We start from the raw sequence: 17,714 nt of genomic DNA on the forward strand, positions 1-17,714 counted from the left end.
AATTTTGTTCTAAAAATATTTTTGGTACGCAGTTGTTTAGAGATTGTTAGTATACGCTAAACGTTTGAATTTCGTGAAAAAATGTTGACCCGTTTTTGAGATATCGGATTTTGAAAAAATAAAATTCATTATTTTTTTAAAAATCCAAACAATAAAAAATTGCACTTTTGATAATCAAATATTGTTAAAGCAATATAAGAGCTCATTCAGAAAAAAAATTATTGAAATCGGTTTATAAATTGGTGAGAAAATTTAAAAATAAAATAACGGTTCTATGAGCGGTACCTCTCCTGAGCAATACAAAAATTTGTTTTTCTTATTAAAAGAAGCCAAGTTAAAAAATAAAATTTTAGAGAAAATTTAAAGAAAATCTATCGGTTTGTTTTTGAGAAAATTCGAATTTTCGTTTTTTGACCAAAAAAATTCTATGGTGGCCACTGTTAGTTTTGATCTTAAAAAAAAATGAAAAAAACTCCTAACGCGAATCTGCTCAAAACCTTAACTTCCAAGTTTGAACTCAATCGACCCAATGGTTTAGGCTGTAGGAGCGTGGACAGACAGACAGAACCGACCGGACGGAATCGCGGGACCCACTTTTTTCGACTTGTCTACCATCGTAATATCATGTTTGATTAAAATCTCGAGTTCGAAATTTTGCACGAATGCAAAACTTGCCATATAGTTCCTATATGTCGCAAGTAAAAAAGGATCTCAACGACGCGCCAACGTTATTGCGATATGACTTTTCTCAAAGATAGAAACCGTAAACTTCCAATACGCAAAAAAAACGCAAAATAAAGCGGTTTTTCTAATTATTGGACATCTAACGTTCGGTGTTCGAGGTCGGAATCATGGATTGTTTTTATAGGCCATAAAAAGCAAGTAACGTAGTCGTGGCATAAGTTCTGTTACAAGCATACAATATAAAATATTTTCTATTTATTGTTCTTTCATTTATTCAGTCATAATATTAGTTAGAGCACTCAAAATATCGCACATTAGGATTAATTTCAAACGTTGTGGTCATTGACCTATAGCGGAACCTATTGATATTTCTTACACTGCTTCCATTAGCTCTATATTAAGAGTTAAAAAACTCTTTCAGGCACACTTTCCAATTAAAAAAATAAATTGTGTGGCGCAAAAGCCCGTTGAAAACTTGGGCCTAGTGACTTAAGACTCTCAACCATTTCTGTGTGCAAGTACTGTTGTCAGGGATTGTAGTACCCGTGGCATGGTGCGTTGGACTGTCATACCAGAATTCTTCGGTTTGATCCCTGTCATGCCATCTAAAGTTTGCGAGGAATTGACAAATTCTACATAGTTATTCTTCTAATGGAATATGCTTTCTCAAATGAGCCGTTCGGATTCTTCTGAAAACTTTGGGCATTCTCCATCCCTGACGCTTTCCAATTATGACCACAATAAATGATCTGAGCGGTTAAAATATATTGTTGAAATATGATCTAATCTTAAGCTTTTTTGTGCAGTCCTGGCTTTGTTTGTTTCTTTATTGAAAAGGAAATTTGTTAAACAATCTTAACCGTTTTTAAATTGTATTTCCAAAACTTGTGAACGATAGCTTAAGTTTGATACGATATTGTCGCGTAAATTGTTTTTTTTCTTTTTCTTCAAGGTTAAACATTTTTTTATTGGAAAAAACTTTAAATTTTAGTAATACATTTTGTTTTTTTTTAAGACCAAGAAAAATTCTCAACTTTCCATAGAAATTTGTCGAATTGAAAATGTTTACATTTCTCGACGTTTCAAGGTCCCTAGAGTCGAAGTAAAAGATTTTTAGAGAGATGTCTGTTTGTGCGTGTGTACGTACATACGTTCGAACGTCCATACGTTCACGAAGTTTCTTTGGTCCTCCATAGCTCAACAACCAGTAGAGATATCGATTTCAAATACATTTTGCTATATAGATAATGATGCAGAAAGATGCAGGAAGGGCTCCTAGGAACATTCCGTGGGTGTTTTTTTTACCATAGCAATTTAAAAAAAGGTAAAATGTTGGTTAACATAAAAAATCTTAGGAACCAACAATGCTAAGGACTTGAATACAATTTAAAATTATGTATTGTAACGTGATACCCATCTTGTATATTTTTGAAAAAAAAAAAATTCAAATAACTTTTTTTTTATAAATCAAAAAAATATTTGTCACCTTGAATATTTTACGAACCAAAAATGATTTTATCTCCAATATAATTTTGTCTAACGAAGAATAACGTTTTTGACGTCTGGTAAAATTTTAAGTAAAATTAAATGGACAGTTTTTTTTACAAAAAATAAATACCTTAATAAACATTGGTAAAAATTGATTCGATTCAGATATATTTTCAAAAATTTGTGATTATGGATTCAAACAAATTTTCTTATAAAAAATATTGTTTTCAAGATTCGGTAAACTTTTGAGAAAAATATAATTGACAGTCTTTTTTTAATAAAAATAAAAACCTAAGGAAAAGATTACTAAAAGTTGGAAAAAAATGATTTTCCACTCAAATATCTTTTTAAAAAATATAAAACATATATCGTCTTCAAACTAATTTCATTTGACAGAAAGTACTACTTTCGACATTAAGTACATTTGTAATAACAACAGTGAGTTTTTTAATAAAACAAAAATAAAATCTACAAAAAAAGTACGCAAATGCTACTAAAATTGTTAAAAATTGGTTTTCGACTAAAAATCTAGTTACCAAAAATTGATTTTGAAATTAAACTATTTCATCATATGCAAAATATTGTTGGTATTTTTTAAATTTGTTTGAATAATTCAATTGGCAACTTTTTCAACAAAACGAGCAAACCCACAAACTTTTTAAGACTAATTGACAGACGGAATGGGAAGTGGGTCGCATCCCAGCTCTTTTTTTCTTGTAATAAGACACATTGGTTTTTAAGAAACTTTGAAAAGTATGTAATTAAATAAATAAGTTTCAGTTTTTTTTTTTGAGATTTTTCGGAAGCTTAACTAATTCAGCATTGTATTCAAGTCTAAAATTTATGTTTTACAATCTTTTATAGTGCCAAGAGTGTTATTTTTGGTAGCATCAGAATACTTATTTTGGTTTTAATATCAGATCGCGCGTCACCACAGAACGCCCCAAATTGAGCTCGTGGAAAATGATGAGTATTCCTGGAGTATTACTGCTGAATTGTTTAAGGGTTGACATCCAACTGGTTAATTCGACAAAACATTGTTTTGGTTATAAGTCCAATTTTCAAAGTTTTTTTTTGGATGCGATCCAAAAAACCTAAGCTTGTTTTAGGGGTAATCCCCAGAAATTCGAGTTGTATTGAAGATAAGAGGGGGTGACAAATTCCTTGCACCGTCGTCGTAGAATTCCTAAGCACCTTGAAAATATTTGACAATATCGATCATTGATCATTCCATATGAGGTGACCTTTGATACACATACAGAGTAATAAAATTTGACTAGTTTCCTGGATGCAAGTTAATTTGTTTTAGGCCCTCAAACGTACTAATTTTTTTCCTAATTATCCTTTTTCTTTTTCTCAAACATACAAATAAGGTGCAAACTTCCATTTCTCTAAATTTCAAGTTTTCATATGATGTGATATCTTACCTGATTAAGGAGCCATTATCGGTAAGTTTGATGATTCATAATCATCTAACGTTACCAAATCTGACATCTTGACATTCTTGCATAAGTATGTGACAATAATCGTAATGTAATATACGAAAAAAGAATATAGGTCTAAAATTAAATCAGTTTTTTGTTTTCTTTTTTTATTTTTGTTTAATTTGTTAAATTTAAATAATTTTGAATCTTGTAAATTGCGTTGTCTGGATTCGTGTGTACATAAATATTTAAAATTAAATGTGTATAGCTATGACGTAGGTAAGGTACACGCTTCCGAGTGAATGGAATAAAATTAAGAAATCTGATCACAAATATATTTTTGGTTTTATTTCTTAATATCAGTTAGAATTGTCTGCCTGAATTGTGCAGGTGGATTGGAATTCACTTAATTTTGTTGTGCAGAAGAAATGTAAGAAATAATAAGTTAACATCTAATAAAATTTTTGTGAATAGTTTAATCTCAAAATTTTTGTTTATTATTTTGAAATTTTTTGATGAATATTTGAAGTGAATTTCTTGTTCCAGTTCTTCTTACAAAAATTTGTAACAAAACAATAATTGTGATAGTTATAATATTACTTCGAATAAAAATGTATGGACTTTTATAAAGTGGTTACAAGTGTAAAATTGTACTAATTTTCTGTAGAGAAATAGATTGATATGTTGGTTGTTATTTAGTGCTTACCTCTATACAAAAAAGAAATACCCATTTTAAGGTTTTTAAATTTCTTTTTTTTTTGGTTTGAAATTGCGGGATGTAATTAATTTTTGTGTACGATTTCAAAGGAACTAGAAACTATAGAAAACAATATTTCTTAAAAAAGCATTTAAAGGAGTTCTGTTATTCCAAACATAAACCTAATTTCACAATAATTAGACCAACACTAAGTTGGCTATCAAGAAAAATGTAGTGCAAGGAATATTTACTTACCAACCTATTTAAAAAGATCAAGTTTCTCTGCATCACTCTTCCATGTCCCATCTCCATCGCAAATAATCTTCACAATTATGAATTAAAAGAATTTATTTACCAACAACCCGTTCAACACTTTTCTATACCGGTTTCAATTATTAAATCAATTAAATGTGCAAAAAATCATTAATTTCATTTGTTAAGTAATTTGTGTAGTTGTTGATAATAATTGTTTACTTATACATTTGTTGATGTTTGATTTGGAGAACAAAATAAGAAGACTCTTACCTTGAAGTGCTTAAGTGGCAGCTGATAGATTGATGTTCTGTGAATTTAAATTCTTGTTGAAATTCTTAAACCACTCTTTAATGCTACCACTTCTTTAGATACCCATAACACTCAATAGATCAATAACTTTTTGGAATTCAATATCTCCTACTGCTTAAAGATCAGGAAACGAAAAATAAAATGACGGCAGCAGCTAAGAATGAAGACAGTGAGAAAGCCGAATCCACGACGACGACGGCACCACCGCAGGATAAGCAACTTTGGAGAGATTTGGTTGGATTTTGGATTCTTGGTTTATGTAACAATTTTGGTTATGTTGTTATGCTAAGTGCCGCTCACGATATAATTGCACGTTTCGATAATAATCAGGTACTGTTTTTATTTTTCTGGATGTGTACAGCAACTTTATATTTTGCTTTTGAAAAAGGTAAAACATTCTGAAGAAATAATCAAAACTGAAATTGTTCAGAGACATTGTCATATTGTGAGTACAGGTGCAATACTTTTAGCAGATGTGGTGCCTGGTCTTGTTGTGAAGTTAATTGTTCCGTTTTTACCTTTTTGGATTAAGTAAAAGGAAAAAATAAGTTTTTATTTGAAATGTTATAAAAATTTGTTTAATTCTAGTACGAGAGTTATATCAGCTATATTTCTAACATCAATGAGTTTTTTATTGGTTGCTTTTGCTAAAACAGAAATGCTGGCAATTTTGGGTGTTGCTTGTACGTCAGCAGCTTGTGGCATTGGAGAGTCAACGATCTTGGCTTATACTTCAAATTTTAACAAGTAAGTACTGCAATATTTATAAAAAAACAATATACATAGCTTTTAACTTAATAAATGATTAGAAGATGTTACATTATTTTCGGAAATTGTAATGTGTGACAATTATGGATTAATAATTAAGTTGTGTCTTTGCATGGTCAGTAGCTAGCTAGTAATAGTTATTACAAATATTATACGCACTTTTATTGTTTTAAAAAAAGGAACATTTTCAAACACTTGTAGGAAAAAAAGACAACAAAATAATTTATTCTTTCCTAAATAATAGTTTCATAATATCAAAAGTTTTATAATGATGGCAAATAATATAAAATAAAAAAACCTTAGTGATTTTCCTTTAATAGAAACATTTTAGGTTTTTTTAATTTCGTATTTTAAAATTATAGGATATTTTGCATATGATAGTTATGAACAAAATGCAGAATTGATTAGATGTGGACGACGAAAAATGGTTTCCCGAACGAACGTACATACACGCACACACTCAGTCATCTCTAAAAACCTTTGAATTATATTCTATAGACCTTGAAACGTCGAGAAACAAATCGGACTGATTACCATACCTTCCTATGGGAAGTCAAAAATTTTAATAAAAATTCCATTGCTTTTGTGGAGGAAAAATTGGAAGATTTTTAAATTTTTTGGGCCAAATGTGTAAACAAAACCGATTGTGCTTAATATTTGTCTAAAAATATACAAAGTGTCAGTATATTTATGCATAACATTTTTAAAAGAGATGGAAGTAATAAATTATTTTATTTGTGAGGGGGTTTGGAAATGAATCAATATGACAAATTTGTAATTCACTTAATACTTCTAAGGCACCGTTTTTCAGTATCAGTGTTGAGTTCCGAGTTAAACCCAGAGCTCTTTAATTCTGAATTCAAGTTTATCATTTTGGGTTAAATGTTAACATCATTAGAAGTATTATAATTTGGCATCGATGAAAAGTTTTTATTCAATTGTCAAAACACTATTGAAATCGACACAAGTGAAACAAAGCCACTAGCTTTTTGGACAAATAAGTTAAAATTAGTTAAACTTGAAATTTTTTATAAATCTTCATCATTCGGTGTTGGAGGAGCGTTTGCTGATACTAGTCGATGGTCATTACTATTTAAGTTCTACATAAGTAATTACTCGTATGTCCTACTTAATGGCTTGCACGGAACTTAAAGTTTTTCATCAATGGCACTAAGTGGAACTAATTTTAGAAATAGTAGAGCATAAAGTCCTTAAATTGCACATATGAAATCAACAAGGTTATGTCCTTTGATGGAATTTCAATTTTTGATTGAAACTAAAAAAGAGGCTGGGATGCGACCCACACTGATAACTTCCCATCCCGTCTGTCGATTTGTCTTGCTTGTAGTTTTCGTGTTGGGTTAAAAAAGTTGAATTATTCCTAAACATTTCAAAACTACCAGCAATGTTTTTCATATTAAGAAATAGTTTAGTTTGAAATTCTGGTTTTATTAAATAGATTTTTAGTCGAAAACAAATGTTTACCAATTTTAGTTGCATTTTTTAAATTTTTACAAATTGGATGAATGAAATTAATTTGAGTGATATCAAGAACTGAACATCAATTTTTACCAATTTCTTGTATATTTTATTTTTGTATGAAAAAACGGAATGTTTCATTTTTATAAAAAAAACAACTGAATATCGAAAACAATATTTTCTTTGAAATAAAAAGAGTTTGAAGACAGTGTTTTCAATTCGTCGTAAGTAAATTTTTACCAAGTTTGTTTTTTTGTTAGGTTTTTATTTTTTGTAAAAAAACTGTTAATTAAATTTTTCTCAAAATTTTACTGAACGTTGACAACGATGTTTTTTAAAAGATTAAAGTAGGCTTTATAGCCAATATCTCATGGTTTCGAAAAGATATTTGAGTCGAAAATCTGTTTTTATTAACTTTTTTTAGTATTTTTGTTTAGGTTTCTTTTTGTATTGTTATTTTTCATTGCACAAAATTGTTTTGGAGATAAAATCATTTTGTATTCGTAAATTTTTCGAGGTGACAAATTTTTTGTTCAGTTTTTTTTTGTTTGTAACGGAACGTCCATATAACTGGTTTGGTACAATATTCTTCCAATCGACAGAGTTTGAATAATTTTTTGAAAAGCTTCATTTTTTGAATGTTGTCTTGAAGCTTGTATATAACTCTAAATAATTGTCCGTAATTTTAGAGTTAGGCAACTTTTTGGCAACCAGTCTTGACATTATAAAAGCTTCCGTTTTTCATTTGATGTAAGATCTGGGTTACTTCCTCTTTTCTTGTCATCCATATCGTTTGTTAATATTTAAAAGTATTTTGTATTCTTTCCACAAATCAAAATATTACATTCAATTTCCCGTTTTGAAGTTGTATGTTGGTACATTCAAGTCTGTTTGGCATTTTGTAACGAAACGAGGTTGGATGAGTTTAAATCTATGTAGAACTAAGTTAAGTGTAGGTATTTTAAATATTTTCCGACAACCAAAAATAATTTATGTTGCACATAAAACCTAAGATATACTTAGTTGCAACACACATTTAAGAACAGCATAAGCAAATGGGCCTAAATATAACAAATAATTATTCATTGCTCCACGAAAAGAAATAAAAATAATTTTTGCATTGCAATTTTAGTATCTGTCAAAAACATCTGTGTATTTAAATCCAGAGTTAACTCCTTAAATTTGGGTTAACTCAAAATCAACTACAATATTCAATAGACTGAAAAACATTTATTCAGAAGTTAACTCGAATTTAACCCTTAAACTATTATGATCTCACACTGAAAAACTGGGCCTAAGAAGCTATCTCGATAATGTTTTGCTTTTGTTGATTTAACGTGTTCGAGCTTCTATTTTAAAGCTATTATAGACCACGCAATTTATATTTAGTGTCTCCGACAAAGTCTTATTATAAGTTAATACTGGTATAAAGCTTATTTTATAAGCGCTTTACCATTTTTTTTTAATAGAACCCTTAATTTGCAAAAACAAATGCAGTTTTATTCTTATCACTCGAAAAGTTTGAATCACAGAATTTTTAGTCCAAAATAATTTGACCAGTTCAAGACATCAGTTGTATCTTTGACGTGATGGTTAGTGCGTAGGACTGGTTTGTTACAGGTCTTGCGTTTAATCCCTGTCTGTGACACCTTAATTTCTTTTCACGGATACTGCCTCTTGCAATACAAATCGGAAATGTTGCTATAAATCTAAAGCTCCACCATGGATTGACACTCAATTAAAAAACTTAAAAAATAAAAGAAATAAGGCATGGCTAAAATTTAGTAAAACTAGAGCAGAAGAAGACTTCAGGATTTAATCCGAACTTAACAATATTTTCATTGACTACTCCAATATTCTATACTCTCACTATATTATAAAAATTGAAAATGAATTGAAACAGACCCCAAAAAAACTTCTGGGATTTCGTGAAAAGTAAAAGAAAAACTGACGGTTACCCAAACTCTATGTCTTTTAATAACACAACAAGTCATGACTCCCAAATAATTTCAAATTTGTTTGCTAATGTTTCAAAGATGCTTTCGACGTACATACCTCCTTCTTTTCAAATTCCCGATTCGTTCTTTCCAGCCCAAAAGTATCCTCACCTTAACTCACTTGACTTGACAATATGTGAGGATTCAATTGTTCGTTGTGTCTCAGAACTTGATGACTGTTTTCACCCTGGCGCCGATGGAGTACCATCATGTGTTTTAAAAAAATGTGTGTCTCATTTATCGTACCCTCTGTTTGTTTTGTTCAATGAATCTCTTAGAAGCTCAGTTTTCCCACTATTATGGAAAAGTGCATTTATAACTCTGATTTATAAAAAGGGTCTAAGAATGAAATAACGAATTACCGGCCGATTGCCAAACATTCCGTTATTCCCAAACTATTTGAGTCCATTATCTGTAAGATGTTATCCTTTAATTGTAATTCAATTAATTCGTCCAGAATAAATCAACAATCACAAACATACTTCACTTCACTTCTTTCTGCCTTGACTCTTTCGAAGATCGTAAACAAGTAGATTGCGTATTCACAGATTTCAGCAAAGCCTTTGACAAATTGTGTCACAAGACTTTAGTCCATAAACTTAAGGCCTTAGGGTTTAACTACAAATTCTTGACGTGGATCGCGTCTTATCTCAAGAACAGAAGTTATAGCGTTATATTCAGAAATGAATTCTCCGACCAATTTTACGTCAACTCTGGTGTTCCACAGGGTAGCCATTTAGGTCCTTTATTATTTATCTTATATATAAATGACATAACATCCGTTATAAAAAAACTCCTCCGTTTTAATATACGCTGATGACATTAAAATTTTCAAATCTATTAGTTCAATTAATGACTGCTCACAGCTTCAAGAAGATCTTCATAGTTTTAGGGAATGGTGCAATACAAACCGACTTTTATTGAATATTGACAAATGTAAAACTATGTGTTTTACACGCAAAAAAACAATTATAGATTATAACTATTTATTAGATTCTTCCTTGTAAGCTTTCCGATTTCTCTGATTTAGGTGTTATTCTTGACAGTAAATTAATGTTCTGTGACCATTATAACTTTATAGTTAAAAAAGCTAACAAAATTCCAGGTTTTATTAAAAGTTTTTCTCGTGACTTTCGTGACCCATAAGTCTTAAAGCTTCTTTATGTATCATTTGTAAGACCAATACTTGAATACGGCTGTGTTATATGGGCACCATACTATTCAGTCCATATTGACAGACTTGAAAGTATCCAAAAAAGATTTATGCGTTTTTGTCTTCGTTTTCTTCCGTTTTCCCAAATATTTACACCACCTCCTTATTCTCAGAGACTTTTGCTAGTAAAGCTCCCTACACTTTCACAACATAGACAATATCTCCAATTTTGTTTTATATTAAAATTAATTAATGGTTCTATTATATCCGCAACAGCTCTGAATCGTCTAAATTTTAGCTATAGCCAAACTAGCATAAGAAGACAGATACCTTTATGTCCGATCTTTAGCAGAACTAACTATGGAATGAATAGCCCTTTAAATCAATTGATTTCAGTCTTTAATAAATTTTATAATTTAATTTCATCTGTTAATAACAATGTTAAAAGTAAACAATTTAAAGAAAGATTTTTTAATTTGTTATAGTATTTATTTATTTCTATATTAATTAAAATTTTAAATTAAAAATTATGTAAATAGCTATAAGTTTATATTAACGTTAGATAATTAACGGATTAAAAAAATAAATAAATAAAATACAAGTAATTTTTGTCATGAAAAGTGCTTTCTCAAATTTGCCGTTCGGATTCGACACAAAAACTATAGGTCCCCTCAATCCTTTAAATGATTCGCACACATTAACGCTAGAGAGTTGTAAGTCACTAGTTCTCTACGGACTGTTGCCCCAAATACTTTATGCATACAAAAAATAATAAACACATTTCTTGTGCAACACTTATTAAAAATAATGTGTATTATAAATTATCAGAAAGTGTTACTTTTGCGCACCTTAACGTTCAATAAGGAAGCGCCTAAAATTCTACTTTAAAACAACGTTTGCCACAGCTGAAACAGATCTTTTAAACTAATAACAGGGTGTTTGACGAATTCATAAAAAAATCGCGTATGTTAAATCAAATAGTTGATACATCAACCACTTCTGATAATGTAAAGTAAATGTTAGTACAAAATGAAATGTTGATACCCAGATGTCGCTGCTGTTGACAAAGTAGTATATTTCGAATTTAAATTATAAATTATAACTTAATTTTTAATATATATGTTTGATTGGGTAATGTGAGGCTTATAATATATATAAATTAAACTGTGCCTTTGTATTGGGTGGCGCAACAGTCCGTTGTGAACCAGGGCCTAGTGACTTACAACTCGCAACCATTCCTGTGTGCGAATGTTGTTGTCAGGAATGGAAGGGACCTACAATTTTAGGCCGAATCCGAACGGATAATTTGAGAAAGCACTTTTTTCATGAGAAAATTACTCTTGAAGTAATTGTCAATTCCTCGCAAGAGGCAGTACCCGCGAAAATTATTTTCTTTTAAATTAAGGTGGCACAGGCAGGGATTGAACCCAAGACCTTTGTATATGAAAACCAGTTTTCATATACAAAGCCAAGACCCCTTGCATGACAGTCCAACGCACTTACCATCTTGCCACGGGTACTACATACAAACTGTGCCTTACTCTTTACAAAATATCTTAAGGCTTCTTAGCAATATATCTATTTTTTTTGGTTTCTCGAGGGCATAGATTGAAATTTATCAATTTTTTAATGAAATTAAGATTCCTATAATTTAACATATCCATTGGTCCTTAATCCAATTATTTAATCTTCTGCGCGCAGTCTCTAATAATGACAAAATAAGACTCTCTAAACTGAACAAACTATAGAGGAAGCAGTCTACTTAACATCGTTTAACAAATCTTCTCTGCCGTAATTATGTGAACGTTTAAAGGCCATGGTCAACAACCTGATAGGTCGTCATCAGTGTGATTTTAGACCAGGAAAGTCAACAGTTGATCAAATATTCACGTCCTGTAAAAAACCCAATAATATCAAATCGAACCCCCCATCTCTTCATCGATTTCAAAGGCGCATATCATCTACAGAGACGAGCTGTATAGAGCCATGTCTACCAAAACTCGTCCGTTTGTTCAGGATAACCATAAAGAATTTTCGCTCCTCCATAAAGATTGAAAACAACTTAACAGGACCTTTGAAGTAAAAAAAAGCTTTAGACAAAATGATACACGCGTTTTCTTTGACATCGTCTTTAAAAGAATGGTGCAGAACTAGAAGCACTATCTTTCAAAAGGCTATCCATGACATTGAATAATCTTAAGAGCGAGATGTCAATGGAACCTTTGGGAGTATTGAGGCAAAGGTGGCAAAAAAGGGTTTAACGTATAATAAGGGCAAAACAAATAATACGATGTCATCAAGAAAGGACCTGCAACAACGACAAACGTAACTTTGTGGTAGTTAAGGACTTTGTGTACCTAGGTTCCGCTATGAATACAGAACACAACACCAGCGCTGAGATCAAACGAAGAACTACTCTTGTTACCGGTGTTTCTTAGGGCAGTAAAACCTTTTATACCTTGATATACGAGGTAGAAGCAAGGACTTTGACAAAAGGGGATTAAAGCACCGTCGTTGTTTCTAAAGAAAAATTCTTCGCCTGATCTACGGTGCCGTATACATACAAAGTGAGTAGAGGAGAAGATGTAACGATGAAAAGTCTTAGAATCGTGTAGTCCCTGGAACCACTAATTGCTAAATTTAAAGAAATAATTGAAGCTAAAAAGTGAATCTAAATAAGGACCTACAACATGTGCTTAGGTAAAAATTCAAACGAGTTTAAGATGTTTGAATTTTAAAATTTGTTGCAGATTTTCTCAAAAACCGAAATATGGCTGAAACACAAATACGATTCAGCAACGGCTTCGCGTGACGTTTCAAAGTTTCTTACGCTTGAAAATCGTAAGGAAAAGAAATTAATGTTACGTAATGTCAAATGTGACTCACTACGGAAACTCTAGTTCAAATTTGCTGAACATTTGCTTAAAAAAAGTCAACAAACAAAATACATTTGCATTTGGAGGGAACACCGTTGTTTATTAGAAAAAGTTAAATGGCAAGTTATTGAAATATATACATAGAATAATTATACAATTTTTTGTTGAATTTACAAGAGCTCCTCATAGATTAAAAAACTCCGTACATTGTCTCCTGGAACGTTTGTTATCTCAAAATCCATATTTTTTATTTCATGGAAAATCAAAACAAAGTTTTGAAAAAAATTCCAGCTGCTAATGACAGAAGAGTCATTTTGGAAATGTCATTCAAAGCAACCTCGAAGCAGGCCCATCGTAACAAAGACCAAGTCGAAGCGTGCTTGTGTTTCAGTCATTATTGGTTCAAAAACAGTAAATTTTATATAACAGGAACTTATTAAATTATGAAAATTTAACAATATTTTAACACAAGAACTTTAGGCGTTTAGAGAACTCGATATATAAATAAGATCACTCCAAAATAGTTAAACAAATGTTAGCAATCAATGATGACAATGTTACCAATTTGTTTAGCCAGTTTTTAACTGCATTTGTCAAATTCTCAAAAACTTAAGAAAATTTTATTTTTTATTTTTTAGAAACACTCTTTCAACATGGTCATCTGGTACTGGAGGTGCTAGTTTGTTTGGTGCCATTGCATATGCTGGACTTGTTGCCTTAGGAATGAGCAATAGAGACACAATGTTGATTATGATGTCAATTCCACTTCTTCAATGTATAGGATTTTGGGTTATCTTACGAAAGCCCAGAGAAACAAAAGATATTTTCTTAAATTCCATCGAAATGACTTCCGATACAAAAGAACTTGTAGGCTATAAGGAAAAAGTACAGTACATGGGAACATTACTTAAATACATGATCCCATTGTTGTTTGTGTATTTTTTTGAATATTTTATAAATCAAGGATTGGTAAGGTTAATTAACTCAAAATTGTATTTGTTTATTTAATCTTAACATTTCAGTTTGAATTGGAGTACTTTGAAAATTCATTCCTAGACAAAGAAGCTCAATATCGTTGGTTATGTGTGGACTATCAAATTGGAGTCTTCATATCACGTTCTTCGGTGAATCTGATAAGTTTCCGAAAAATCTGGATTCTCGCTTTACTTCAGTTCTTCAATGTTGCCTATTTCTTGACTGAAGTTATATACTTTTATTCGCCAACAATTTGGATACCATTTGCTGTGGTTTTGTGGGAAGGTCTATTGGGTGGTGGGGCATATGTGAATACGTTCTATAGAATGGCCAAGGATATTCCACAATCTAGGAGGGAGTTTGCGATTGGTGTGACAGTCCAGGCTGACTCATTGGGGATCATGATAGCTGGATTCCTGGCTTTGCCGGTGCATAATGCAATTTGTAGAATGCCAGAATACAAGAGACTTACATTTTAATGTGTTTAAATTTAGATTTTAAAAATAATAGATTTAAGAAAATTACATTACATTATTTTATGAAGTTACATAATAAAAACAATTAGGAATAAAAGAGCTTTATTTTTATACTTAAGGTTTTTAGCAGTGGAAATATATCTAAAGGCGCAATATTTGTTATAAATTCATTATTGACACATAAACGTCATTTTGAACACCTGAAACCTTGAACTTCGCAACTGGGTGAACTCGATTATATTTGTTTCTGAAAAGGTAAATCAAACTGTTATGAGACATAACTATATTCTAGGCGTTGCAAACCACCATAAGGCACTTATTCTTAAGTCGCAATTCTAAATATTTATTCTACATTAATTATTCAACTTGTCTCTGGACTCTGATATTTTTGGCTCCTATGAGTAGGTATATTATCAATTCAATAAACTATGGTAGCTTTATAGACGAAATTTTAAATAAATAATCATATGACATGTGACCCGCACTAGAAGTAATATAATTTGACCTTGATTGCGGTATTGCGAATAAGTATTGCAACTACGAGTATGAATACACTTGTATATAAATAAATACAAGATGAATTTTTCCTCGTGATTTGTTTCAAGTGTGTTTTTTTGGGGGAGCATTAATCAAAACAAGTTTAGATTGTCTCGACTTGGGTCATCACTAGAGTTGCCAAGGGCTCAACATCAAAATCTATGTTAAATAAAAAATTCCATACGTCATATCAGCAATCTTTTTCTATTAATAGATTTAAAAATAAAATTATGTTTGCTTAAGGAAGTGAACTAAATTGCCACAGAAATTTTATAATCTATGATATTCTGAGAAGAAATTAAAAATTAAGTCATAAAAATTAATTGTATTGGATAAGTTGGCGACTTTTATCAAGTTTTGAAAAGAAATGTCGACAATCATTTATGGTAGCAAAGATGGTTTTTCACCACGTTTGTAGGCTTAAAAGTACCCCAGCAATCGTTTATGGCATTCTCGCAATAATTTTTATACAAATATAGCCCAATTTTTATACCCCGAAGTGCGCATTTAAGCCTTGAATATTTTAGATAAAAAAACGAGATGCGATACATAACTATGACTTTTTTTGTGCCATAAAGGTAAAAGAACCTTACCCTTTTTCGAATTAATCCAAAAATAACTAATAATGAACTTGACATTAATAAACCAAGTTATTGTAGGGATTTTATGTCATTTGGAAATTAACCTTCAAACAATCTAAAATATTGTTTAAACATTGATTAAATGTTATCATTTTCAAATAAGCATAGGTTAGTTCATCTCAATGAAACCTTGTTCTGATTTATGTATCTTAATTTTTCATATTTTTTTATGTACTTCAGGTCCGTATATATTGTGTGGAGTTTTTGGGAATCTTACTCCTAGATTGAATCATAAGTATTCTGAGATTTAACTCTCAAAAAATAAAACGACACTAAAGTACTATACATTGTTATAGTTTTCATATTTTGAACCCGAATATTGTATAAAAATCATTAGTTTTCGCGGGCTTAATGATTTTTAAATCCCTTTTGGAACATTTGATGTGGGCGGGACTGAGCTGACGAAACATTAAGTACATAAGTACAGCAGGTACTAGAATAAGTTCGGTAATTGTAGCACTAGACTTAAATCTGGTACAGACCGGTTTTTTTATGGTTTAGTTTTGAGGTTTACGATGATTTCGAGGAATTCAAAATGATTGCCTAGTTTTTATAAAACAATAATTATTCGTTATAATACAACATCGTGTGAGGTTGCTTACTCATTGCGTCTTGAATTTTTAAAGCGTTTGTGATTAGTAAAGAAATACCTACTTCTTTCATACAAATTTTGAATTGGTTTTTAGAAGTTACCATTCAATTCAGTGAACGGAGAGTAAGTGTTGTTTAAAAACATTAAAGTTACATTTTGTTTTGTATTTTTCTAACTTAAATACACTTATAAGTAAATTTAACTTAAAATGATAAAAATCTGCTTAACTTAAAAAAAAATCCTCAAAATTGTTGCATTAATACGACTATTAACCACTTTTTATTGAAAAGTTTTGCCTGCATTTTTACTTTGCATAAACTAAAACCATCTTTAAGACATGGTTCATTATCAAGATACGAAAGAGATTGCTTACCAATTTTTACTGAATCTTAAAAACAAAACTTTACTAGTTAAAAATTAAATAGGTTTGAAGTTTAAACCTACATTTAATCTCGAGTAGTCGTTTTTCTTACTAAATTTCAGTAGTAGAACTTTTCCTAAATTTTTACTTAAAAGGAATACGTAAGAAACGTATGTATAGTACAGTGAAAATTGCCAACAAAACGCTCTGCAGTAGCCGCATTTTTGTATTTAAAAATTGGTACAACTGAAAGAACACCTGTCAGAATAGTAATAAAGAAACAATAATAGAATAAAGTTTTGTGAAAATCAAACAGTTAAAATACCTTCAGCAAAAAAACTAACTCAAACTAATAAAATGGACAATTTTCAAGAAGAAATGGTAAAAAACATCTGGAAATTGAGATTCTATAAAAATAGTTTATTTAACAATTGCAGCTTTGATATAAAATACAAACTTCAAGAAGGGGGTTTGTTCGTAGACTACTACATTACCATGTAGTATTGAAGCGAGCTTGAAGCTAGTCTCAATTCATTGAGTTAAAATGAACTTGATTTGACTTCAAAATTTGTGAAGAAAAACATGTGTGGAGGAGTTGGTTTTACAGATAATGCATTATGGTCAGTTTATTTGCATTTTTGTGTACAAAAATCATTTTTGTTTTAATCAAATAAAATAAAATCCCCATGGAGTAGGTAGCATATTCTTAAAGGTTGCTGAACTGTTCAGTTCGTTTTTGTTTAACACGAATCAAACTATCTCACTTGCAATTCAAAAGAAACATCGAAACACCATTTGCATTTTAGAAAGTTCTGTCAAATTTAATTATTTTTAAATCTTTTTGTGCGGTGGAAACACCAAAAAGATTTATTTCATCTAAACTAAGATAAACCTTTAGTGAAAACATAGCAAAAATTAATTATTTTTTCAATTCTTGCAAAATAAGCCCAGTTAGTCCATTTTCATTAACAAACTAAATAATATCAACAGTAACAGATTAAT

The 17,714-nt window shown here is 30.6% G+C and overlaps 1 protein-coding gene across 2 annotated transcripts; it reads left to right on the forward strand.

Annotated features, from left to right (window-relative positions):
• Positions 1 to 3,971: 3,971 nt before the first annotated feature.
• Positions 3,972 to 14,654, forward strand: LOC129939945 (battenin-like). Of its 2 annotated transcripts, XM_056048139.1 has the most exons (6): positions 3,972 to 4,026; positions 4,917 to 5,187; positions 5,246 to 5,388; positions 5,446 to 5,604; positions 13,769 to 14,099; positions 14,153 to 14,651. In XM_056048139.1, the coding sequence occupies exons 2-6, from the start codon at positions 4,999 to 5,001 to the stop codon at positions 14,582 to 14,584; spliced, it is 1,254 nt and encodes a 417-aa protein (XP_055904114.1). In that variant the 5' UTR covers positions 3,972 to 4,026; positions 4,917 to 4,998; the 3' UTR covers positions 14,585 to 14,651. The 2 variants fall into 2 exon arrangements, with proteins under 2 accessions (XP_055904114.1, XP_055904115.1); XM_056048140.1 differs by lacking the exon at positions 3,972 to 4,026 and having other exon boundaries at positions 4,565 to 5,245; positions 5,313 to 5,388; positions 14,153 to 14,654.
• The last annotated feature ends 3,060 nt before the right edge of the window (positions 14,655 to 17,714 follow it).

Source organism: Eupeodes corollae, chromosome 1, assembly GCF_945859685.1.
Source record: "Eupeodes corollae chromosome 1, idEupCoro1.1, whole genome shotgun sequence".
Lineage (NCBI taxonomy): Eukaryota > Metazoa > Arthropoda > Insecta > Diptera > Syrphidae > Eupeodes > Eupeodes corollae.

Bases quoted from the DNA above. Each gene is read 5' to 3' on its own strand.
- LOC129939945 (XM_056048139.1), top strand. From the start codon at position 4,999: ATGACGGCAGCAGCTAAGAATGAAGACAGTGAGAAAGCCGAATCCACG. The intron at 5,188-5,245 runs GTACTGTTTTTA...CTTTTGAAAAAG, and splicing joins CACGTTTCGATAATAATCAG to GTAAAACATTCTGAAGAAAT. The intron at 14,100-14,152 runs GTAAGGTTAATT...TTAACATTTCAG, and splicing joins ATTTTATAAATCAAGGATTG to TTTGAATTGGAGTACTTTGA.